At 37.1% G+C, this 26765-nt stretch overlaps 2 protein-coding genes across 4 annotated transcripts; one reads left to right on the top strand and one right to left on the bottom strand.

Annotated features, from left to right (window-relative positions):
• Positions 1 to 6385: 6385 nt before the first annotated feature.
• Positions 6386 to 12238, top strand: LOC104894224 (rac-like GTP-binding protein 3). Of its 2 annotated transcripts, XM_010680412.4 has the most exons (8): positions 6397 to 7026; positions 7343 to 7430; positions 7961 to 8070; positions 8203 to 8266; positions 8982 to 9046; positions 9132 to 9197; positions 10113 to 10210; positions 11887 to 12238. In XM_010680412.4, the coding sequence occupies exons 1-8, from the start codon at positions 6922 to 6924 to the stop codon at positions 11924 to 11926; spliced, it is 636 nt and encodes a 211-aa protein (XP_010678714.1). In that variant the 5' UTR covers positions 6397 to 6921; the 3' UTR covers positions 11927 to 12238. The 2 variants fall into 2 exon arrangements, with proteins under 2 accessions (XP_048500103.1, XP_010678714.1); XM_048644146.2 differs by lacking the exon at positions 10113 to 10210 and having other exon boundaries at positions 6386 to 7026.
• A 3224-nt stretch (positions 12239 to 15462) lies between these two features.
• LOC104894223 (hypothetical protein) lies at positions 15463 to 26393 on the bottom strand. Of its 2 annotated transcripts, XM_010680411.4 has the most exons (5): positions 25764 to 26393; positions 22274 to 22645; positions 17823 to 22157; positions 16679 to 16748; positions 15463 to 16236 (listed from the first exon to the last, which is right to left on the bottom strand). In XM_010680411.4, the coding sequence occupies exons 1-3, from the start codon at positions 25887 to 25889 to the stop codon at positions 17880 to 17882; spliced, it is 4776 nt and encodes a 1591-aa protein (XP_010678713.2). In that variant the 5' UTR covers positions 25890 to 26393; the 3' UTR covers positions 15463 to 16236; positions 16679 to 16748; positions 17823 to 17879. The 2 variants fall into 2 exon arrangements, with proteins under 2 accessions (XP_010678713.2, XP_010678712.2); XM_010680410.4 differs by lacking the exon at positions 15463 to 16236 and having other exon boundaries at positions 16385 to 16748.
• Between the last annotated feature and the right edge of the window lie 372 nt (positions 26394 to 26765).

Genomic DNA, 26765 nt, shown 5'->3' with positions numbered 1-26765 from the left:
TGTAAAACTGAAAATAGAGGAAAACGGTTTTTCAGGAAAACGTTTAACGCCCTATCAAACGGAGCCTAATTGTGCAATTGAACCCCCTAATTCAAGTATAGCGAATTGACCCCCAACTCGCTCCAACACTTTAACCAACTTTTAATTCAACCTCGTAATTTTTCATTATAGAAGCTAGGGGGTGTAGACGGATTGCGAAAAGATCATAGTCCAATTCAGTCCAGTTCAAACTTGTCGGAATCAACTAGACTAGGAATTTTTTGGACTGGACTCGTACTCAACTTTTCGAGTCCAAATATTTTCGGACTGGATTTTTCTATTATAGATGCTAGGGGTACAGTTGTGAAAGTCTTGGAGGTGATTTGTCACTTTGTCGTTCTTGTGCATTTGTTATTTATATTTACTTGATGTTATTTACTTGGTGAAATAGGAATGTAAAAGGCACAAGCCAACACAAGTAGCTAGTAAAACCAGATTAAAAAAAAAAGGCTAGTAAAACCACTTTTTTTTACTTTTGGTCGAAAAGTGACTATTTAACTATACATATGGTTATTTATAAACACTTTTATTTGACGATTTAACCATGTGAAAACGTCAAAAGTCATTTATCAGACACCCAAAGTTCACTAGTAACCTGACTAACCATTGTTTCATTAACCTTCCTTTACCCCCATAAAAATTACCCTTTTTGCCATCTTATACGTTGCATTGTCTGCGAATCTATAGTAATGCGACTTACGTCCTAACGAGGAAGTATTGTTGAGATATGAATGTAGTAATAGGGGAAAAAAAAAGGTTATTATACCCAGGAAAAAGTTTTTGGGAGAATAAAAAGTTATTGTTTCATTGTTTGTGGCTTAATTGCCAATTGCAATCGTTACAAATATATGCATCATACACTATAGACAATTATTATAGTATATATTCAACATAGACATTATATATCAAAGTATAAACACTATTGTTTCTGCTAAAAACATGTGATTGTTGATGGCAAGTCGGACCTTACTAAATAGGTATAAGTCTGAGGAATGTGGTGTCCAATCTCCGACTGGTCGTCACTTGCAAAACAAGAAGACTAATCGATGAGTTTTTGGGTGAACCTTGTCTGATACTCAAGTCAGTCGGCTAAGCAATATAAAGCAAGAGAGTGGAGAGAATTGTCAAATATATGAGTTGTTTAGTTAGAGTGAAGTTATTTTTATTTGGTGTCAAATGGACTATATAGAGTGAAGGATAGGTTTAGGGGCCTTGGGCTGGCCCAATATGCACCCTTGCTACTACCTTTTGTATCTTGAGTTTTCTTGGGCCCGACATATGGACCTCAACAACTATAAAACAGAATTTTAAATAAAGGAGGTGGGTAGTATTTCATAACTTATTACGATACAACATTGTTAGTTGGGATGACAAGTGGGTATAAATTGGTGGCTCTCACGTCACTTCCCATAAAATATTTTTTGACAAGTGGGTATAAATTGGTGGGTCTCACATCGCTCCACAAAAAACATTTTTCATAGTCGTTGTAAATCCTATGTGGTAATACCAAATCATTCCAGGCAATAAAAATATTATGAAAGTTATTTTAATCTTTCGCGAATTTCCGAAAATTTCTTTATATTTCCATGGTTATGAGAGGGTTGTAGTGCAACGTCACGTGGAGCAATTGCTGTAAGTTGTATTGTAACAAAAAAAATTCTCCACCCTCCCCCATAGTTTGAGCGATTATGGATATAACCTTGGTGGGTAATAGGCGAGAATGGAAATCAAAAATTATACTCACCATGATATTGACTTATTGAGTAGGTAATGGATTTTTACTTGCCTCATATCCACCAAACCCGCTAATAAATATAAAACACTATTTACATTTTTACAAAAATAATGAGCATGTACTTTTGAAATTTGGGTTTCCCTAAAATATAAACACAATCTTAAACGAGCTTTATCTCAAAGAAGCAATTCTTAAAATTCTCAAAACATTCTTTGTTTTGTGAATTTTGAGTTGTGAAAATCGACATCTCAAACAACTTAAAATTCTCAAAAAGTAAAGTATCTAGGAGGTGGTTTAGGTAGATATGAGGCGTATATAGTTGTGTGCTCACATGAGCAGTCATAACTGTTTATGTCGATTTTGTACTAAGTATGCAAAAGGAATTGGGAAACCAACAACAAGATTTATATGTTAATAATAAATAACTCGAATAATAAAAGAGAACAAAATAAATAATTATAAGGAGAACAAACAAATTGTTGACGCGGAAAATCCAATTGAAGGGAAAGATCGCAGGTGATGACACTCTTGATCACCAATCCAGTATGATAGTAACACCGTCAGTACAATTAGGTGATTACAATGATTCCTGAAGATGATCTTGTGAATACTATGTAAGAATGAGAGTATGAAGGAGATTAACTATCAATATAGAAGGAATGTGAGCTCAGTGACCAGTAGCCCTATGCTATTAGTTACAAAAGAGAGTATTTATATTCTAAACCTATTTCGCTAATAATCGTTGATGTTTTCCGCAGGAGATGGACCACATCAGTAAATCATGCAACTGCCTCATTTCTTCTCTCAACTGCCAAGTCGTGGGTCATGTTGTTATGCCCTACACGTGGTTGGATAAATGGCCTCCCTTATCTTTCATTTCAAAAATGCAACGTGCTGCCAATGTGAAAATTACTGGGCCCAACAATAACCCTATAGGAATATTGGATTTTTAACCGCCATATGTAATGAGTTGGTGGTGGATATAAGAGGATACGAGTACGAGGCTGAAGTATCCGCCTGCGCATCCGCTTCACCCTGCTATCCTTTAGGTGGCCAGTTACCCCATCACTGTAGAGATTTATAATCTTTCCTACAGCAACTCAGCAGAACATGCATTATAAATCAAACTAGGTGTATAATTTTGTACCATTTTGTTTTTTTGCATGGATCTCTACTATGGTCCATACTATTGCTTTGAAATTAAAATAAAGAATCTACCATGATGAGCTGGGCTGGATAATTGATTTTTCTATTGCTGTTGTTTAGCTAAGATAAACTCAGGTCCCTAAGAACTTTAGGCCTTGGTTATCATATTGCTTAGTCTTTACTTATTCCAGCATCACCTTATTAAACTATGTTGCAAATGATTGAATTTATGTTCTTTTCAATTTTTGGACATAACTTTGAGCCGAGGATGCCAAATTGTCAATTAACAAAGTGACAGGGCCAACCATTCCTTTTCAATTAGTTTTCCTTCTTACCTAATTTCCCCACATCTTACTGATCATCCTCTCCTACATGGCCTTAGACACCTATATGTGTGATAGTTTTTTCCATTATTAGAGTGAGCACTCCTCTTTGGGTGTACTATACCGGCCACTTGTTTATGGATTACATATATATATTAGGGCTTCAATATAGAGTATGCTTTTAGCTAGACCGCGAGCGTGTAACTTACATGTTCTTTGGTTTACGATTAATATACATATTCATAGTTTTTTTTTTTATAAAGAGATATTTTATTAATTAAAGACCAAACGGTATCTAAAATAGGATTTTTTTTGTAATTTAGCATCTTTGTTCAATAATGTTTGGATGAAATAAGTTGGTGAAACAAAGGAAACCTTTATGTCACGCGGACAAATTTTATTATACATTGGGGTGTACCGTGTACACCCAATGCTATTTTTTTGCTCATTGCTAATTTAAAATCATCTAAATTAGCAAATTGTACTAAAAAGGAGAGTTCTAAATTAGCATAAATTAATCTTAAGTGTATCATGCACATGATACATTCAGGTGTATTATGAATGAAATTTACTGATGCATATCAACTATTAAAATAACTTGAACTTTGGAATAAGAACCTTTATGCACATGCGTTTTATTTTCTTTATTATTAAAATTGATTTGATTGAAGTTAGTGAATATTTTTAAATTATAGCTAAATTGTGTGAGTCCTTTAATTGGGGGTGGTGTTTGTATGAAATTATTTATCTATTGTTTAATCCTTTTCACCGCATTTACATCTAATCCCAGATGTACATAGCTTTATGTACACACATGGACTCTGTTTGGGGAAGCATTTTAGCTACCTTAAATGATAAGGTACTAACATATTTTAGGTGCTAAAATGATTAGTAGTGTTTGGGGAGCACCTAAAATAAAATTTCAGGTGGCTAAAATGACTTAAATGATAAGTTAAAAAATTTACCTTTTCACAATCAGGTGACTGAAATTTTGTAAAATCTTTCCAAAATTTTGGCAACAACTAATTTTTCTAAAATAATTTATCAACTTAATCAACTAATTTTGTCAAACTGTTAAACTAATTAGTTACCTTATCAGTTTGAGCACCTTATCAGTTTCAGCTTTATCTTATCAGTTTCACTTTATTTTCAGCTATTAATGCCAAACAGAGCCATGATCTGAGTATGTATCTTGTTAAATAAGTATGTATTTGATCAAATGATCAATATACATCTTTTTCAAATGAGGATGTGTATCTTTCAATGAGTACAAAATTTTGAATTAAAATTTATCAAAAGAACAATCAAATATTTAATTGAACATAATGCATATTTTCAAATTGAATATGCAAATTTTCAAAATAAATATGCATTTTTTTTAAATGCATACACATTATTCCAAATTTGAAATGCATATATTGTTTAAATGAGTATGAAAATTCTCAAGGCACAACAAATTAGGATGATATAAGTTATGTAAACCTTGGATGAGTACAATAGGTTTTAGATGAGTATAAAAAATTCTTTACTTTCTCTATTAATTCACCATAGCCCGCTGCACTTAGATGACATAACACTATCAAATACTCATTCTGAAAGTATGAAGAAAAATCATTTTCAAGAGATTGTACACATTTACAAATTATAATACACATTTGTGTAACAACAAGAATCAGTAAAACGATATATCAACAATATATATTCTCCACATATACTCATTTGATAAAACAATATACACATTTGCAAATAAACGTAATCATCTGCTAAAACATCACACTCATTTCAAATACTCATCTGCAAAAAATTTACACTTTACTCATTTGAATATATACATATTTGTCTAGCCTTGAGTGTAGGGATGGCAATCCAATCCGAATCCGACACTAGTCCGCTCCGATCCGAAGGAAAAAATCCGAGTTGACTCCGACAAAAAAGTAATCCGACTCCGACTCCGTTTAAAAAATCCGACTCCGAGTCGGAGGAGGGTCGGAGTCGGATCTCATAAAATAATCCGTCATCCGAATTCGACTCCGACTTTGAGTCAATCAATCCTTTTTTCTTATTTATGTAATGTATTATTTATGTATAATCTGACTTCGATTTTCAGCCAGTTGTATTATATAGGCTTTTCCCACAGAAAAAATGATTAAACAATTGGAAAAGAAATAAGTCGGATCAGGTTCGGAGTCGGATGTTCGGATTTTAAGTCGGATGTTCGGATTTTAAGTCGGGTCGGATCTCGGAGTCGGATGTTCGGATTTTAGGTCGGGTCGGATTCGGATTTTCAAAGTCGGATCTCGGAGTCGGATTGGGATTTAAAATCCGACTTTATGTAGGGTCGGAGTCGGATTATGCATAATCCGGTCCAAGTTCGACCCGTTGCCATTCCTACTTGAGTGTATATACGATATAAGTAAATACATTTTCAGTAAAGGTTTGGCCGTGCGAAATTTAGTTTCTAGAGTGAGAAATAATAAAATAAAAAATAACATGTTCATATATAGAATAAAAGTCTCGCAATTAATATAAAATAATAACCAGACATAAAAAGTATTGCAATTAGTAGGTGCATACATTCGTATGGTGAGTAAGGTGCACAATATGAACATCAAGCACTAAATTATGAACATAAAAACCTATACCAATGAATATATACTAACAAAGATTGACTGATAAGGAGGTAAGGATTGAACTCCTGACCTTAGGGGCCAAGAGGGAGCGCTCTACCCACTTGAGCCAACTCCTATCCTTGAATTCATTTTGCTTGTTAGCTATGTACATTTGACTTGTTAGTCATGTATATCAATACATATGCGGATCTTACGAAGCAACATGTGATAGCCTAACGGTATTGGCATCACCTCCAATCCCAAAAGTCAAAGGATCGAGTCTCACCCCCTTGCAAGGAGGGATCTCCAATTTTCCCCATTAGACTTCATCTTACCTTTAAAAAAAAAATGCGAACCTTACTCAATATACGGACATTTACAGCATCTACAGATTGATTAATAGGAGGAGATGAGTCTTTAAAAAAAAACTACATCCAACATATGAGGAATCACGGATGAACCGTAGCTCCCCTTGGCGGTTCCGAATGCAAAACACCGCTGAAGTAGGAAAATTTAAAGAACCAACGCACATCAATAAGTATTAAATACACCCTCTTCTCAACCTCTCTCTCCTACACAACAATATCTTCGTACAATTAGCTAAAGGAAAATTATTAATAAAGGCACCTTCCTAGTTCACACTTCATAGTATACAGCCAAAGAAAAGAACTAAACAAAAAAACTTCTACTTTAATACTTATATTTGTTGCATAGAAATCCATCTTCTTTATTTTATTTGTTGGGGTGTTCTTTTGTGTTTTGGTTTTCTGCTGAGCAGGTCAGACTGTCTTTATTACTGCCAGGGTAAAAAAGATCAAAGCAAAACAGCTAGCACATTTAGGAATTAGGAGTGTATTTTTGTTTTTGTTTGTGATGAAAAGGAGTGAGATTCTTGTGACTTGTGCCTCTGATTAAAAATTCTCTCTCTTCTTCTTCAATATCCAAAATATACCTTTTTTACCCAGATCATTTAATTACTGAAATATCTACAATTTTCTCATTTTCTATTGGAAGATCTTATTTTTTTTTCTCTAAAATAGTTCTGGGTTTCCATTTTTGGATACTGGGTATGGCTTCAAATACTTCAAAGTTCATCAAATGTGTAACTGTTGGAGATGGAGCTGTTGGTAAAACTTGTATGCTAATTTGCTATACTAGTAACAAATTTCCCACTGTAAGTTGCCAAATTTCCTATTTGGGTATCTCAATTTTGAAGCTTTTTGTTCCTGTTTTTGTTGTTTTATAATTTCAATATGCTTTTTTGCCTGGGTATTGCAGCTTTTTTTGGCCTTTATGTTGGTTTCTTAACCTAAAAGTTTCCATCATTATCTAATAAATAAAAGGATCACTTCAGAAGAAATCTTTTTTTTTTTTTTTTTTTTTTCTGAATTGTAGTCTGCCTGTGAAAGTTCTCTTATTTCCTGTTATATTGACTTCATATTTTATGGAAGAAAATTTTATGAGTTTTTTGTTGTTTGTTTGTTTATCAGGATTACATCCCAACAGTATTTGACAATTTTAGTGCTAATGTGGTTGTGGAGAGTACAACTGTGAACTTAGGCCTCTGGGATACTGCTGGTGAGTTTGTCTTTAGACCACTGATCACTATTTTTTGTGTTCTACTAGTAGTGTTGTTGTTGTTGTTAAATTGGTTTCTTCCAGTGTAACATAATTCTCTAATCTTCCCGCGAACTGCGATCAGAAAAAAGCAAATTATGGCAGGGGTTCACCTATTTTTGCCCATTTTGGGCGAACTGCAAACTGAAAAAGCGAATTATATAGCGAATTACGTTATACTTGTTTCTTCAGAGTACATAGATTTAGAAATGAGATTTAATAATCATATGATGATCATCTGGACGATAAGTACAGCTGGCATAAGGTTGTATTTGTGTCATGCTTGTGTCGATTATAGATAGGTTCAAAATCCCTTGACAATAACATGAACCATTTAACAAGATGTGTCGTGTTGGTTCGTGTAATTAAAGGAAATCCTCAACACTAACCCTTTTATTTTGGTATCCGGCTCGTGTTGAATCATGTCACCTTTTGCAAGCTCTAACTATAAGAACCCTCATATTGATGTTTCCGCTTAAATTCTTTTATAGGCCAAGAGGATTACAACAGGTTGAGGCCACTCAGCTACCGAGGGGGTGATGTTTTTGTCTTGGCTTTCTCATTGGTCAGTCGTGCGAGCTATGAGAATGTGCTAAAGAAGGTACATTCTCGATGAGTCTTTGTAAATCGAAGGCAATGTAGTTTTAAATTGTAGGGTAGACTTTTAATTAGGCATTGTGTGGTATGTATTACTTGGATTTATGCAAATTTTGACGCATAATTTCTTGGTCAGTGGGTCCCGGAACTTCAGCATTATGCTCCTGGAATACCAATGGTTCTGGTTGGCACCAAATTGGGTAAGATAGCTATATTCATAGTTAAGTTCATCCATGTTGCTTTACAGTTTGATAGATATCAGTTGCTATTTTTCTTGATGAGTTTTTATCCTGGAAGTGTTTCGTAGGCGGCAAAATCTGTAGTAGTTTAGTTTTCTTTGTTAGTGTCGTAATAACTCCCTCTGACCGAGAAAGTATATATCTCACTAAAGTATCAATTTTGTAATTTAATTGTGAATTACCCTTTTACATTAACAGTCACATACATCTCCTAAATTCCACCATGTTATAAATCAACACATAGATTATGTGCTGTGAGCCTGTGACATTGTTTGACACTAACCACAAAATGGATGGCTCTGCTACTCTGTACTGATGTACTCTGTAGGGGGTATGTGCTGGTGTAGTTGTGACTTGTGAGAGTCATAATTATAATTAATGTAAAAGCTCAACTTATAACAGGTTCTACATTATGAGATACTTTCCTACTGTGTAGTATTGCTCGTGTGTCTATATGGAAGTTAACCAACCATCATTCTAAGTTTTTACTGTCTACTATTGCTCGTGTGGTGCAACATTGTATAGGAAAAAATCTATATCACACACAAGAAGTGATCTAAAAGAAAAATAGAGCCCTGATCTCTCCATCTTCTCTGCACTAAAAAAATTCTGAATTGTGTCTCTTTACTCTCTGCTCTATCTTTGTGACTGGATAGTTTTGCAATTGTGCACTCAGATCTTCGGGAGGACAAGCATTACTTGGCTGATCATCCTGGAGTAGTGCCAGTTACCACAGCAGAGGTACAATCTCTCATCACTTATTTGTATGCTCTTATTAAATCTAATTCTTAAACTGTATTAAGATTAGCATATCCCGTTCATCTAGGGAGAGGAACTGCGGAAGCAGGTTGGTGCTTCATACTACATTGAGTGCAGCTCCAAGACTCAACAGGTGATAATGACTAGTGAACTTGTTATTTGGGTTATTGTTTTCTAATTTTTATTAAAAATTTCTTACACCGTATACTTTTTCCTTTTTTTTATAGACAAGCATGTGCTCTCTTAATTTGCATTACTGGAGACTTTAGAACAATGATGTCTTTATAAATCTAAAGCCGCCTAGTTGACATAAAAGACAGAATTTATTATGTGCGAAAATCCTCTATAAGATTTAAGGGAAAAGCCACAGTTGGATCGCCGCATATGTTAATTCTACCATCATTATATCAATTGTACAATGGCAACCAGAAAGACAACAGTAGTAGGTACAAATTACAATGTCTTTAGGACTACTATCAATTATTATTTCCCGAGTCCGGGCCAAATCCTTACCTGTTCTAACATTCAACCCCCACAAACCTATTGAGTATGGCCACTACACACCTCAACTTGCACCCCTCACGGCCCACACAAACTCTCTACTCAAAAAGTATTTTCTGCTCTCCTACTTGATGGGCAAAGGGGTCTAAAATAGTTAGCAGAATTTGATACATTGTCCCTCCTTGTGTTTTTGTTATAATTTAAATAAATACACTCACTCTATATGGAGAATCCCAATGTGGAAACCAGCCAAGAGTTTTCATGATTAGCCAGGTTTATGCTTCTGAAGCTATACTTCTTGATTCGCCAAACTTCTGGATTTTAGTAGACCAATTTGACGCTGAGACATCATAAATATAGTTATTTAAAATGTCATTGCTGTTCCTATAGATAGAGAACACTCGTCACACATTACTCTGATGTATTTATGGCTTATGCTTTGTAGTACAGTCTCGGAGCAAGGTCACTTTATTAGTGTGCTATGACTGCTATCTGCTTGCATTGATTTGGGCCTTCATTTGATTCTATATTCATTGTACCATTACAGAATGTGAAAGCTGTTTTCGATTCTGCCATTAAAGTAGTTATCAAGCCCCCTCAGAAACAAAAAGAGAAGAAAAAGAAGTCAAAACAAGGGTGCACTATGTGAGTGCCTCCATCTTGTAGTATTTCCTTACATATAGCTTTTGTATCCATTATGTGCTGACATGATCAAGCCTCTCTTATCTCGGGATCAACTGAACTTAAGGGAACGAAATTGCTTACGCTACCGCTTTGGGGTGAATAAGAATCTCTCTTCCTCTCATGAACACGCGTCTCACAAGTTCACACATGTTTTTACACAACTTATTAATCCTATGATAACTAGGTTTGCTATCTGCAGCAAGAAACAATCTTTTTGTCACGTTTAAGACCCAATCCTTAAGGAACTAGTATAACCATGCTACTTTCGCAAAAACTACTACTTACCTAAAAACAAAGCATACGTCTCTTATAATTTGGGTTCACATTTATTGAATAAAAATAAACTAAATATTAAAACCCCTAGACATCCTTAATATGTTCTATGTTTGATTAATCTAAACTTTTATTTGTTGCGATCAATACTAAGATTAAAGATTATTAAGTACCACAATTATATCTTGGTTGCGGTTAACTTAGTTACTAAATCTATATAAATATATTAAAAGGCGTGCCTAAGAACGCCTATATGCCACCTATGTTACTCAGACACAGATTGAGTGTCTACACGAATACAGGTGTTTAAGTGTCTGATTCGGCTACTTTGTAGAAAAAAGTCAAGTGATTAGTATAAAATGAAGTATCCAAGTAAAGGACAGGACACGACACGACATCCCGTTTTTGAGGTAAATGAAGGTGTCAGAGTAACACTGTATGCCACATGACACTCTCTTCAAACTTCTAAATGCTTTATGTCCATGAGTACTTCTCAATAAAAAAATATAAATATTGTGTAACTGTAAGTTATTGAACACGTCACCTTTGAAATAAAAAGTAAGAGGTTAACCATCAATACACTATGGTTTTATCGTCTAATGTTTCAAACAAATATGATAAAGTCTTATAATAATTGTACTTAACTAAAAAGACTTAAAAAAGTATATACATTTCTATAACTCTTATTACATGACTAATAAGAGACTATTAACGTCATATTCTCTTATCACAATTCTTTTTCAAACTCAAACCTTTCAAATTTTTTTACTTATCACGTCATGACCTAAATTTTTCAATTTCATAATGGACAAAAAATATGAAAAGTAGCAAAATAAATTATAAAATTTAAGAATAATAACATGTTTGTTTATTGTAACTGACTCGAGGCGTCGTCCTATTGGCAATTCCATAATCCACTCAATGAAGTGAGATTGTGCATAATTGATGCTATGTTAATATCAAAACAACAGGTCTCATCTTCAATATTAACGACATTAGGTCGTGCATCTTCCATAGCTGTCACTCAACGCTGCTGCTTGATAATTTTAAATGCATCAGTGTAACATATACGTCAGCTTTGCAGGATGGGAACTGTGGATTTAACCACAATGGCCAATTATTTTCTGCTTCTTTATGGTGATATTTTGGTTGATACAGTTAAAATTCTTTCTACTTGTAGAGGTTTGTGATTGATGTTTAAGCACTCTATTTTCCATCCTCTTCTGCTTCTATGTAAATGATTATGTTTGAAAATACTGGAGCAATAACCCATCAAAAAAACACTGGAGCGATAAGCAACATAACTTTGGATTACATGAGACTGAAAAATATATGTTCTTCCTTTTCTTTAACTGTTTCTGCAGGAATGTATTTGGTAGAAGGAGCTTCCTGTGTTTCAAATGAATTCGTTCTCGACAAGTACAGCTTTCTCGTGATTAGAAGCAGATATACTCAGATACAGCGTTCAGGCCTTCTCTGACCTCTTCACTATTCCAGACGATCGAATGATATTTTTTAAAAAAACTGTAATTCATTATGTAGATGCTGTCAATAGTAGTAGTCCAGTCGTGCAACATGTTTCTCCCTGTAAAGCCACTCTCTGATATTTAGTTCGTAGTTAATTCGTTTTTGATGATTATAGTTGTGTTCTCTAGGAAGCAACACTGATTAGCTTTTTCCTCCCTAAGTTAAAAGGATCAACATTTCTTGCCTGTATTCTGGTGAAAATTTTGCAGTTTTCCAGTGTTGGTTAATATTGCTTTCAATGCTTCGTTTGAACTCATGCAAGGATTCTGACATTATGAAGCAACACTCCTTATGTAAGTGCCTTTACCTTCTGTTAAGATTATACCGCGTAACTTGTATCAGGGATTATTTTGATCTACGAATGAAGATTGGACTACGGCTACTAGACTGGTTCAGACCTGACATACATGTAATCAGAGTGAATATGGTAGTGATGTAAATTGGATTCGATCCTAGATTTTCGATACTTCGTGCAAGAGGCTTTACTATTTAGGATAGGTGGGCATTCACGCGTGCAAATTGTAATGCCTTTGAACCTGGTGGTGTTGATGGTCTTTGACTAGGGACCTGCACATGGTAATCCACAGTCTAACTATGCCAACTAAGGCCAATCCGAGATCCAAGCACAAACATGTAGGTTGGTATCAATCCTTTGACTTGTTTTGGGTTTATCTAAAAGTTCTTTTTCTAAACTAGTTTTCAATCCTGTGCAATGCACGATTTAAAAACAAAAAATGCATTATGTTTTCAATTAAGCAACTCCTAAAGAACAACCAATTCGATAACTCAAATTTGTTCATAGATTGAAAACCCTAAGCCCTTGAGAGATTTTTGCTTAATTATACGTGTAATCAAGCGGGAAAATAAGAAGTTAGTTGCAAGACGCCACACTTAGAGACTTGGAGTTATTGGGGTGACATTAGTTACTTATGGAGATGACAATGGATAGAGTCTGGGTAGGGTAAGGCTAGATTCATACTCATACCCTAAGTTTTGGATGTAGACCCATACCCTAGCAGTACCCATAGGCCAAACTTTTTTGAGACCCTTACCCATAGGGTCTGATAGAGTATATGGGTATGGGTAGGGTCTAGGATCTAAAATGGGTCTAACACAAAAAAAAAAATCCACTTACATTTTCAAGTGTATATAGAATCGTTAAGCACAATTCTATATATTAATTTTGCAATTAGCATACATAATATCACATATTCACATTTCATAGCAATACATAGTTTTTGCACATCCCAAAAGTCTCATATATCAAAATATAAATAAAGAGAGTGATATTGTGATAGTGAGAGACTGAGAGTAGAGAAAAAGAGCAAGAAAGTGATACTATGATAGTCAAAGACTGAGATTAAAGTGAAAGATGAGACGTGATTGCGACTTGCGGCTAGGGTTCCTGGGTGAGGGAGGGTTTTAGTTTTACCGGAAGGATATATATATATATATATATATATATATATATATAGGAACAAGATCTTGTGAAAACAACTCTTGATATGTAAACTGAAAACAAAACATTTGGACCGTTGATTTTGATCGTGCGGTCAATATTTTCATTTCCCTCTATCCCACTCTAACACTCTCCCTCTCTGCTCATAAAACTTTGCCCCTCTCTCTCTCCTCTAAATATCTAACCCACGCACATTTAGCCTTTCATTTTTTTCTCTCTCCTCCTTCATCAATGGCAGAAAAGATTTGCATCTCTACTTCTCTCTTTACTCCTCTGCAATAACGCAACACACACAACACAGGGAAGGGAAATTCCCTTTATTACTTTGTCGGACCACCACAAGGCGGCATCAACAACGCCAACATGCGGGGATCGGAGCAGTAGATTTCTGAGTAAAATCCACACAAAACCCTAGAAATCATCTCCTCATCTAATTCAATTTTCGTTATACTCAGTAACTTCAAAAAATTCCAATTATATAATCCTTGAGGAGAAAATCTACATAAAAAAGTAACCAATTCCACCAAATTCGCATCATCGTACATAAATTCAGGCAAGTTATACTCAACACCTGCAATCTGATGATAATTTCTACTAGATTTCTGAGTAAAATCCAAACACCTCGCGCGATTCATGATCGCCGGCTAATTCGCCGGAAATTTCATACTCAGGTATTTGTTCGTCGACTACCATGAGAATAGTGGGGAGGAGTTCGTCGGAGGTGTTTTTGGAAAACAAAATATTCCATCTAATATGTGCAAAACTGAAAAACTTTCTAAGTATTTGGGCGAAACTATAGAAAAAACTTGCAAAACTTTATTCTAAGCTAAGAAAATAAATATTGATTGATCTTGGCCTTGGATGTCAGCATAATTTGTTATGGGTTTATGGCGTATATCAAAATCGTGGTCTTGATTTGGATTGGCCTGGTGTTATTTTCAAATATATACAATTTCATTTGTCGAGATCTGGTTTGTTTGTGATTTGATGAGTAATTGTTATACTAGATTCGTTGAATGTTATTGCAAGTGTTGATAAATCGAGTTGTTGTTTTGATATTTTTTTTAGTTATCTTAGAAGTGTAAGAAGTTACTCTTATAGCATATAAAGTTACCTTAAAAGTGTTAAAAGTTACCCTTGAAATATATATAAAATTATCCTAAAATTGCTAAAAGTTACCCTAAAATGGTAAAAATTACCCTAAAACTGGTAATAGTTACTCTTATAATCAATAAAATTATCCTTGAAATATATAGAACTACCCTTAATATAATGAAGTTACCCCAAAACTGGAAAAAGTTACCCTAAAAGTGTTAAAAGTTACCCTAAAGGGATTAAAAGTTACCCTTGTTTTCAGTTTTCAGATTAAAATGTGTTTTCAGCGGATCCTACCCCTATATATTTTAATTGGTGTAGGTCCATGGATACGGTTTGCGTATTTGAGGAGTGGACCATTACCCTACCCTTACCTGATAGTACCAACCCATACCCTACCCTTACTCATAGGGTCCAAAAAATTAAGACCCATATCTTAATTTTAGGATAGGGTCTGGACGGATCTAGATAGGAACCTGAACCATTATCATCCCTAATTACTTATTATCATAGGTAGAAATAGACAACAGTGATAAAGCATATAGGTTAGTAATTATCATAAGCCAATTTCTTGACAAGCACAAATAAGATCAATAATAACGCACATAATGAATTACTAATAATGTTGCACCATCATTTAAGCGTGCATGAAAGATTGTATAATAATTAGTAAACATGTTAGTGGTCCCACCAATTACAAACTCTTGAGGATCCACCAGATGGTAGCAGAAGATTAACCTTGAGGACATTGAAGGTATTCATCTAATTTGCGACAAATTATAGCATCAATCTGACACTTCCCCCGATTGCGCTAGTACTCTAGGTACAACTTCATACATAAAGTGATAAAACTGCTCAGTTTTTGAAGAAATGTGTTAGAATAATAAAGTGGTATTGAGATAATGGTTTAAGTATCTGATTAAGTCTAAACATTTAAATTTAGTCGCTGAGATGATCTCCGTCACCTGTAGGCTGTAGCTAGTGGGAAACTACGATCAAAACTCAGCCACTATTAACTGTTCACTATTTACATTGACTGCAAACGAGCACAAACACGCAGTCAAATACTGCAAGCCAAAATTCTCAGAATCATTTCAGATGAAAACCGAGACCTTTAACCTAAGCAGAAACCAAGCTATCAAAAGACCTACATCAAGTCTCAAGATATTCAGCAATTCAAGCAACCAAGATACAGATATCCAAGCATGCACCATTTCGGCTATCCAACTTAGGAGTATAATAAGCGAACTACCAGAGCAGCTTTGCATCAGAACCACTAAACAGCAACCACCAATATTACAACACCGAACGCAAGGCAGAGGAGCAGAATAAACAGGAGCCCAAAGTTGTCACGATTATGATACAGAAATATAGTTGATGTATGGTGAAGGGGGGTTACATCTATTTAAACAGTAAATACCAAACAAATGAAGCTCTAACTCATAAGGTGATTGCCATCAGAATACAGTCATGAATCTGTACCTCCCCACCCAAGGGGAAGGAAAGGAAGCGTTCACACATTGAACAGCATTTAGAACATGCACTCTATGGTTACTGACTGATGTCAAGCATCTGCAACTCCGTATGGCTGCTCAATATATGGTAGCAGATCTACTAGATTGAGAAATCCACACTGGGAAATTTAAATGGATTGAGTTACATGCTTATGAAGAGGAATTAGCACATAAAATTCTTAATAACCTGTGAATATCAGTAATAACGTTAACGTCGCGACTATTTTGGAGGCGGACAGACAAATCATATATAGTTAGGAAGAGCGATACCAGGGAAAGAATGGATAAATTAAGAAAAATGCGCATACAAACACTTCTGCTTAGAGAAGTATACAAATTCAACATCCATTGCTGGGAGGTTGAAAAAGAAACAAATGGTATCAAAGCTATACAGGCATTTTTCTCAATAGTTTCTATCTACAGAAGGAAAACTAACCAATAGCCAACTCATGAATAGCAGAACCCCCAACATAATTTTTTTTTCCTATTTCAAGTAAACTGAATTGGTACAGCAGCAGATGGGGGTCAGAGACTTATGAACACATCAGTTTACTCACTTACCACCCATCCTTTTATGAGGAGAGTTAGATGATGACTTCTTGGTAGTTAGCCTGGGTCCATCTTCTACAAACTGGAAAACACAAAAGATATGAAAGAGAAACTGATATAAGGCAATGCAGGTAATAACTCGTATGACAACAAGAAAGGCAACAAAGGATAAGACAAGAATACTCCTTCAAGAAGTGACAACCTGTGCAACAGTACAAGTGTACAACCCCAACAAATTCATTTACGACAGTGATAGAACTAACAAAAAGTTCCGGGTTCCAAAAATAAAAAGCCAGCATGCAGAATTTATATAACGAAGCTGTTAACCATACAGAAGTTAAAGCTTACTAAAATTTTACATTTATATTATGTATTAGATTAACAAGGTTAAACTTGCTCACGCTTTTGACAGCTTCCACAATTGGTTTGTGACTTAGGAAACTATAACTACAACAGGGTATTCTTTTGACCTAAAATCTGATATGCTTTCATAGTCTGACCATCATAAACTTGACAACCATCGGTGTGGTCCCAGAGTTAATAGATCTGACAACCTCAATTGTCAACAAATAGAGCATTTTGGCTAAAATGTGGCAACGTGCATATGACTTGCGCAATTAAATATCTGGTGTAACAGCCAACATACAATACCATGAAAGGGGGGTAGAATGATGTTAGGAAGATGGCATCTCCCAGAGATGAATATTTTCATGGCTGAGGAACCAAGGGTTGCATTTCGTTATGGGACTGTGGCATGGCTTCATAAACTTAACACAACTCCACAGGCCAGGCAGCAAAACCTTGGACTGGGGAAGGCATCTTTCATGAGTAACAAATGCTGACCACAAGCTATAGTGAGATGTACTAGGATCATAGGCTCAACCTTACACTACCTTTCTATAATTATGCCATACATCACTCAAATTATAAATAACAGTCTCTTTTATCAACAACCATGCCAGTCTGTCTCCTAGGATTAATATTTCTTTCATGAATAGAAACCAGCAATCATAACATGAAATTACACAAAATGCAATTTGCAAGGAAACAAGGAACTGAAGAGAATGAATAGAAAGATGGAAGAAAGTTAGCTAGAAAATAATTTCCAAGCAGATCAAGCACAAAACGTTGTACAGATATCAGAGGGGATACTTACATAGCTAAAAACTTCCAATTTTCAAGGGTCACTATACTATGGCAGCATCATGTGATTCTATCGCCATGATGATTGCTTAAAGTTAAGCTTATCTATATTCCATCCTCCGTCAGGTTCCTTCCTTTTCACATGGCCTCCCATGCTATACATTCTTGCTTGCTCCTCCGCAAGGGACTGTGAATTCATGGTGGAGACTTGCCTGGATACAATTGGCAGTGACTCATCTCTAACCTCCATATCCAAAACTCCAGGACCAGAGTTGAGATCTAGACCTTGTTTTCCCCATTTATGATTGCTTTCAATTACGTTGTTATTGCTGGCATCTGGGATAGCCCTAGAAACAACATATGCCTGAGGATACTGGAAAGAAACTCCAGCTGCATTTCCAACCAGCTGAGAAGGGATAGCAGAAATCCGCCCACCACCAGTTGGATCCATGTACCCAGATGATCCAGCACCCAACGCAGATGTAGGGAGAGGAAAACTAGTCCCAAATGGCAAGACTGGATACTGAAAAGGGGATGCATGAAAAGGCAAAGCAGGAGAAGACGATAACACTGAACCCCTGTAAGCATCAGGATTAAACGCTAAGGCTGAGGCTGGACCGCCCACAACACGCTGCGGACCACCACCTATCCCGACGATCGAAAAAGCTTCTCTATCAGGTAAAGCTGATGGTGTCACACTTACTGAGTAGCTGTTTCCTGGAGGATACCACGAAAAGCAATTCCCTGTGTCAGAGCTATTAATTCTGGGCCCCAACGGAGTTTGGAGCGGAATGTTGACACGGTTATGTTGACTTGATGGAATTTGCTCAAATGGTATTTCCTCGGTCGCAGGCCCATTATTCAAATCAAAATCTCTCTTACCACTTGCTGCACCAGTCGAAAAAACATTGGATGTCGATGGTTTGACATGCTGAGTTGAAACTTCAGCTCTCTGAATGTTGCTATTCATGTATCGTCCCACGTGAGCCAGATCAGGAGCTTCATCAACTTTATTCAGATCAAGGTCAAGTCCTCCAGAGCTACGCAGCGATGTAGACATAAGCTCACAAACAGGATTATTTCTAGCATTGAACTCCTGAACACAACTTTCATCTGCCACATTAAGGTCAATATCCAAAAGAAACCGAGCTGGTCTGGAAGCAGGGGCATCCAGCAGAGGGGCTTTGCTGGTACCTAGAGGCCCCTCCATTAGTTTTCTCGGCTCAGCTGGACGAAATGCACTGGTAGCAGCCGATCCTTTCCATCCAAGTTCCTGTTTATTCCACAGCAAGTCATCATGCGGAACAAAGGGCCCCTTGGCAGCAGCAGCAACAGTAACTGAAGCTGGAAGACCACATGATGTAGAAGAGACGGGGAAGGGGCTGACAGAACAGACAATATCTGGGCATGGACGATCAGCCAAGTTAATCGGCTCATCATTCTTCCCCTCATCTCCATTAAAGCCTTCATTCAAGTCGAATCCAAGTTGTGCATCCACATTTGGACACCCTGAAGCAGGTGGCTGAGCAACATTTTCTGTAACAAATCCACTATTCTCTTGACTCTTCTCTTCCACGGCAGTTGACTTGGTTACCTCTGAACTTGAATGTAACTCTGCTTCCGGAACAGCAACTGCAGAACTTATTTGTGACGCTGAACTGCCAGACTGCTGCGTTAGTGCATCTGTGTTTTCTAAATTTTGATCCTTGCATATTCTGTCCGGATCTACATCAGCAGAACAAACTACAGGTTCACCTTGTTTCACAGATGCAGAAGAAGGATCAGTCTCTTTCTTTAATAACCCATTGCCTGCCTGCCTGGCAAGGTCACAAGAAGCAACAGACTCAAGTTTTTGAGTTTTAACTTCAGTTGAAATTACTGCAGCCGACTGATGACTTTTACCAGAAGAAACCATCAACGGCTTTTCAATTTTATTCACAGGATCAGATTGCACTGCAACAGCAAGTGCATTTTGCTCCAAGGCAATGTTGCTTTGAAGCCCTTGGCCAACGTTACTTTTTCTATCATCATCATTAGTAGCAGGGCATAATGCAATATCTCTGTGAACTTTTTTCTCAAACTCAACATCCAAAGAGGCAGCCTTAACCTTATCTTCAGCTTCCAAAGAACCACCAGATCCCTGATTTGCAACAAGAAGCTCGTTCTGAATCTCCTCTTTGGAAGCTATAAGCTCTCCGGTGACACTTTCAGCATGAAGATCACCTACAATCCTTCCTTCATTGCATGCGACAGACACAGGTGGACAAGCAGTACCAAAATTTTCATCCAATGTCCCATTAGTCTTCAAGCAGCCTTCCACACTTTGATGTAAATTCTCAGTCATAACAGACAGTTCATTACTTTCCCCATCAACTTTTGAAAGACCTGCAATATTAATATGATTTTCAGTGTCAGCAACATTAGTTGACTGACCTTGTTGAACGACATCTTCAACATGCAGCTGCTTCTCATTTCCAACATGGTTGCTACAGGACTTTTCAACCTTCTTGGAGTTTCTGTGAGGAGAGACAGCAGGTGAAACATTATCAGACTTTGAGATTTCTCTGGCAGCTACGCTGGCAAGCAAATTCATCCCAACATCATCTCCAGCTGATACAGACGCAGTAGCTTCTGAAAACTTAGCACAGCTTTCAATTAAAGCATTCATGGAGCTGAAGGAAGAATCATAAGTTTTTCTAGACTTGATTTCATTTCTCGAGGGTGAACTAGCAATCTTTGAAATATTAGGTGATCTCCTTGCGTCACTCGTTCTTTGGTGTACAGAAGTTGAAGTTACATCAACCACAGGAGATTGATGAGAATCAAGTTTATTACCTCTCACAAAGACATCTGCCTGGTCATGCTTCTCTGGGAGAACGGGAGAAGAAGCTCTACTATTTCTACAGGGGGAATCCTCCATACAGCCTACAGTATTGTTTTGTCCAGAACCCCGGCCTCGGTTAGGGATCTTGACAATAAGCTTATGGTTGTTGCTTTCTTGACCGGAAGCATCAATAGCATTATGTGATACCTTCTCTACAACTGAATTTCTGGGCATCGATGAGCTTTTATTTGATGCAGGTTCTCTGTGAGCACCAGAAGTAGGACCATTAGCTGATTTATGGTGCTTGGTACTACTTGCTACAGTTTTATTCAAGCTCACAGACCCAGCAGTAGACCTCCTAGTGTCTTCCTTTCCACATGGAACCATATATTTACCCTGATCACTGGAGCACTGACTATTTGTGTGGGACTGGCTAGAACTGCTGCTTTTATCCTCCCTTGCCACTGTCTGAGGCTCAGAGCCTCCACCATTAGCAGTTATCCTGGATTGTCCATCCTTATAGTTATCAGTAGCTGAAGTAGGTGACAATGCTGATCTTCCAGCACCAGGATGCGCTGATGCAGATTTTGGATTGGATTCCCCAGGCACAGGTTTCACTGGAGCAGATTTCAAAGAGGTGTGATGTGTGACGGTACTCCTAACGGCTGCATCAGATTCACTTGGGTGCCTATTCCCACCATGAGAACTGTCGTGCTGGGATTTGCCTGGCCATGGAACAGCTTGACCTGAACCAGGTTTTACTTCATTGACACTCATTTCAGCCTCAACACGTTTCTTCCATGTGTCAACCAAACTCCTTGCTTTCTTCTGAATTTCTGAATTTTTGTGAGAACGCAAATGATTAACAGATTTGCCGATGTTACACATCTGTAATGCATTAAGGTTCACAGGAAGCCTATCTAGTGCACGAAGTAACACTAAGAGGAAATCATCCACAGATCTATCACTGTTTTTCAAGTTTCCTGAATCACCAATTTTACCCTTGTGAATTTCCTGGAGCCATTCATTCAATACATGTAAACCTCTAAGCTGAACAAACTGATTAAGGCAATCAAGCTTCTCGGTAGCAGCTATAATACCAGCGAGCATGGATCGTCCTGTCAAGTCTATCTTTTTCTCAGATTTCTCAGGCTGCATGAGTCGAACCAGCCTCACTACAGCTTCTGAATCAACAAGTCCTCCTCTCTCAGTAAGTTTAGCAATTTCTAAGTTCAACATGCTTTCTGATCTCAACAAACTAGAGTGCCCATCATCAGGTCTCGTCGATCGTTCTCGTTTAACAGCGTCAAAAGACTGATCACCTCGTTCTCTCTTTTTTCCCTTCCTATGAGAAGAAAGGTTAGAGCTGCTATTCTGCACGCTGTCCGGACTATGTTTCAATGGTGATGTTGCTGCTGAACCATTCACTGGTTTTGGAGAACGGGGATCTTGTTGCTGTTCTACCGATGCATGCATTTCTATACGTGTTCTATGCAACAGTTGATCTACTTCTTGCTGCCGGTCCTGGCGAAATTATCCAGGACAAGTTAATGCCAGAAGCAAGAGGTAGCAAACACAACATCAAAAAAGAAAAGGAGCAGTTCAACCAAATTGTCAAACAGCATTACAAAGGAACTTACATCAATATAATCCTGATCTGTCAGCCACCACAGACACTTGTTTGTAATGTCATAAACTCGCCGACAAACAAACGAAGAAATCCCTGGGGGGAGTTCAACACCTTTAGGCAAAAATGCAACTTTACACGGGTGAAGTAGTGATGCAGCAGGAATCTCATCACTGTGGAATGAGTAGAAAACTTCGTTCGGCGCAGCTTCAAGTGCAGCGCCTTTCAGAAGTTTAACTTCAGCGGGTCGATAAAGCCAATTCACACGGAGCTTTAAGTTACTTTCTTTTTCAGATGTCCAAGAACGAATTAAACCTACAAAAGGTGGAGAGTCTTTGGCAGGCTTGAAAAGAGCACAGTCACCAACATTGATCTTGCGACCATCCTACAAAAGTTAGAAACAATAAGGTCTTTCATATAAAAACTGCCATCAAGAATTTCCACTCATGCAACTCGTAAAGCATCAAACAATTAACACAGCAGCAAATCAGAGAAGTTTGGCTACCAAAATATCCAGAAGTCAATGTTTTATGTGCTAATAGTATATGCAGATTTCACAGTGGCAAATCATATATGATCACTATTACACCTTGATAGAAGACTAAAAAACCTAATTGACATTTGCAATTACATGGGTCAAACCTTGAAAAGCACTAAAAGATCGCCAAGAAAAAAGGATGACAAGATTGAAAACCCAAAATAAAATGGAAATCAATTATCCCAAAAGCCCATATATGGTTCCTTAAGTCACAGAACCAACGGCAAACCTAAAAAATAATCTTCATCATTCGTATTTATTGAATAGATAGACCTGGCCCTCGGTGGAGTCCACCTACCTGATGTTAGAACTTAGAGCACAGCCTATTCAAGGAAACCTCCCCCCCCCCCAACAGTAGGAATCAAATTTGTGCCGGATAGATAGGAGGTCAAACGTGTAAGTTGTAACCGGTCAACCAGCTCTCATTCCAAACGAAGCTTCATGATTTTCAGCATCTCAATAGTTAGACATAAACAACAACAAGGTAGGATTAGGCTGCGGAAGGTATACAGAAGCCAAAAAGAGTTACAAGGTGGCTTTCAGAAGACGGTTAAAGGTGGAAACAGGCACAAATAAGATTGAACACCTCAAAGAGGTACAAAACATACATAATAGCACAGTAGGTATGAAAATCCTCGACAAAGAGTGAATGCAACAAACACTATTAAAAAAAGATCAAAGCTAAGAAAACCTATTTTATAGCAAAACCAACAAAAAAGATGTATTACTCATCACAGTAAAAGAAGAAGCTTTTAGAGTTCACAATAAATTCTTTTAAAGAAAAAACTTACGACTCCCTAAACCTTGATTCCAATGATCAAAGCTTAGCACTGCAGGAAGCATGGGTCTCTTTAGCTACCAAATGGGGAAAGAAATCATAGTACGTAAGCTTAGCACGACTTGTACATGATGCTAAACATAGCAAAGGAACAAACAGAAGTGTGCTTCTTCCTATGTCTATTACTCAATCATAGCTCTAGACACTTGTTACTTTGTACTCATATGCTTGCGCTAAAATTACCAAAGTGAGACTCTAGGTTATAAAATAATGGTAGCATATATCACAAGCTACGACTTCGTACACAAGGATGCCTAAGGGGCAAGCCGAGAGACATAGGGCAGGCAACTTGTTCTCCAAGCGTGTTAACCATGATAGGTGAGAGACAGGAAAAAAAAAATCAAGACTTTGTAAATCTAAAAGCGGCTTGAATTTTTAGTCCTCTACAGTTAGTAATGTCGGGCAGAATTCTGTGCATGTTATAGTCACTAGTCATAGTTCAGCTTCATCTGTGATACTAATTTCCAATAAACTCCACGGCATTAAAGCCCTCGAGCGCTTGTGTCAAGGGAGGGGGAATATTAAATTATTGATATAGATATCCATCACAATCACTCAATAATTTATTCAAAAAGAGCCAAGAAACCAAATAATGAATGTTAAGCAAAACAACCAAATAGGTGATAGTGTTCAAATTGTTTCTTGAAATTCTTTTCCCCATCAACGAACACCGAAAAAAATAACGGCATACGCCAAAGAACTTTCATTCCTTACAAGTTACAACACCCAATAACGAATATGCTTCCCCATAAGATACTCCACGGGGTGGCTCCTCCCCTCAATACCCTGGTACCCCTGAAGAAGCTGCAACCTGAGGTGACATGAAGGGTCCATTCAATCCAAGAGAGCTTAGTTTCATTGGCGCCTTGCTAAGAAGAGCACAACTGAACCTCCAACAGGAATCATATCACAAAAGCCACAAAGAGCAGCCTTCTGATGCAAAAATTCTCTATCCCTTTCCACTATTGTAATGAACACATAAAACTGGTATAGAATTATGTCATCTTCCAATATGCGGCGTATCATATGTTACTCATACCCCCAAACTAAGCACAAACACACCATCTTGAAGCTAGAGGCTTCCAAACAAAACGTGACAAAAAAATATATATGATGTGAAAAGTTTCCTTGTAGACGTTTTCTGGATCTATTCTGTATCAAAAGAAATAACAAATGCATCCACAACTGCCATGGCATCTCCATGTTTCTCATCTTGTTATCACCCACAAAGTAATCTAGCAGTCGATAGCAAAAGCCACTAACAAAAGAGCAAAAGTGTTCATTGTGTATGTCCATTCTCTTGTATTTAATTCTTGGAAATTGCAACAAAATAGCACAACTTTCAACCCCGTATCCAACAAAATCAGCCTCTCTGTTACAGTACATAAACGATTTGTTGCAACTTCACCACAAACATTAATATGACAGCAATGTATGATATGGAAACATTAGCCATGCCTGGGAGTTCTGACCATATAAAACCTGGCGCTACAAAGTACAGGCAATCAGATTGAGGAGAGAGAGATGTCCTGGATATGAACTTCATAGCTTTTGATATGAACATTCTACAGACGCTCTACCAGAACCTATTGAATGTCAAGCTTACAACAGCGTTGATGTGCATTATACTTGTAGCTAAACACTCGACAGCTTTTGTATTTCAAAAACTACCATCCCCTTTAAGTCATAGAACTCCTTGTCGACCTTCTGAAACTAATTATCAGGACATACAAATATAAAAGTACGGAACTGAAACGATAAACCGCAAAATTTAGTGACACCATTCATCAGTAATGACTTATTCCAATACGGACGAAACGAAACACAATTCAGTACTTCCCCAAGAAAATAAGCCCTCAAGATAGTAGTAGACAAACAGAGAATGTAGTTTCTTGCCATTTCCGTTGCGAAACAAAAATCGACACCTCTAACATTAACACAGTATCAATTCAATTCAATTCATTTCGTTACAGTACAACTTTCTGCAAACAAGCCTGTAACTAGAACCAACAAGTGTACAAATTATAAAACAACTCCTCAAACAAAAATACACAGGAAAATCTACAAACCTCGAATCTTCTAAAGTAAAAAAAAGCAATAAAAACTTCAAAAAAGAGACAAAAATACCTTAACGAAACAAGAAGATGAAGAACCATTAGAATCACTAACACCACCTGCTACAGTCGTCGTAGAAGGGACTGACAACATATGCCAACTCAATTTCCTATTCTCGTCGCCTTCCCGCCCATGCATAATACCCTTGCATTTTCTCCTTCTTCACCCTCCACCATCAATTTCAACCCTAATTTCTCCACTGAAAAACCCTAATTTCCGCAAAAATCAACCGTATCTTCAATAAACTCAATCTCAGATACACAAAACCCTAACTTACTCTTCTCGCGATTAAAAATTAGGGTTAACTTTTCTTCTTCCTTTTTTTCCCCAACAAATTAGGGATTGAAAAAAGTAGACAGCTTCAGATCCAGTGAAACAGCAAGTAAGTGAAGAAAATCCGTAGATTTGAAGACGAAATTTGCGAAAATCGACGATCTGCGAGAGATTTCAGAGAAAGAAAAAAATCCGGGAGGAGAGAGAAAATCGCAGTAACGAGTGAGGTTACGCCACACGGCAAGAAGAAAACTCCGATCTAGCAGAAAAAAAAAAATCGAGGAGAGAGAAAGTGAAATTTGGAGGAGAGAGAAAGTTTGGGAAAATGAGGAAAAGAAGAGGAGACAGAAAAATGGGAAAAAACAATTGAAGGAGAAAAAAATGGGGTCGTGAGGAGGACCCACTAGGCGGCAAAAGGAAAGGCGTAACTGGGTTTGGGTTAAACGTAAATCCGGGCAGATTTGTTGGGCAGAACGGGTAGTTTTTTACGGTCAGTGATAATGTCACTGGTGCTGGCACGTAACTTATAGTCACAGACAAAACAGAATGTGACTTGTTCTTGTCGTATTGCTCCCCTTTGTCTACAAGGATTAGCCTCGTGGGCAGTTGACTCACACATTCTGACTCTTTTTTTTCTGTTTAATTAAAATATTTTTATTTTTTTTACACTTGTAGCGTTAAAATGTGAATAAAAATAAGAAAATTATTGTGAGACAAAAAAAAAAATCTCTATAGTGTAGG

The sequence above is a fragment of the Beta vulgaris genome, chromosome 5 (genome assembly GCF_026745355.1).
Source record: "Beta vulgaris subsp. vulgaris cultivar EL10 chromosome 5, EL10.2, whole genome shotgun sequence".
In the NCBI taxonomy this organism is placed as follows: domain Eukaryota; kingdom Viridiplantae; phylum Streptophyta; class Magnoliopsida; order Caryophyllales; family Amaranthaceae; genus Beta; species Beta vulgaris.
The sequence above is the reverse complement of the archived record's forward strand: the minus strand, read 5'-3'. Positions and strand labels throughout refer to the sequence as shown.

Bases quoted from the DNA above. Each gene is read 5' to 3' on its own strand.
- LOC104894223 (XM_010680411.4), bottom strand. From the start codon at position 25,889: ATGCATGGGCGGGAAGGCGACGAGAATAGGAAATTGAGTTGGCATATG. The intron at 22,646-25,763 runs GTATTTTTGTCT...TAACTTTTGTAG, and splicing joins CATCTTCTTGTTTCGTTAAG to GATGGTCGCAAGATCAATGT. The intron at 22,158-22,273 runs GTAAGTTCCTTT...TAATTTCGCCAG, and splicing joins CAGATCAGGATTATATTGAT to GACCGGCAGCAAGAAGTAGA.
- LOC104894224 (XM_010680412.4), top strand. From the start codon at position 6,922: ATGGCTTCAAATACTTCAAAGTTCATCAAATGTGTAACTGTTGGAGAT. The intron at 7,027-7,342 runs GTAAGTTGCCAA...TTTGTTTATCAG, and splicing joins CTAGTAACAAATTTCCCACT to GATTACATCCCAACAGTATT. The intron at 8,071-8,202 runs GTACATTCTCGA...TTTCTTGGTCAG, and splicing joins ATGAGAATGTGCTAAAGAAG to TGGGTCCCGGAACTTCAGCA.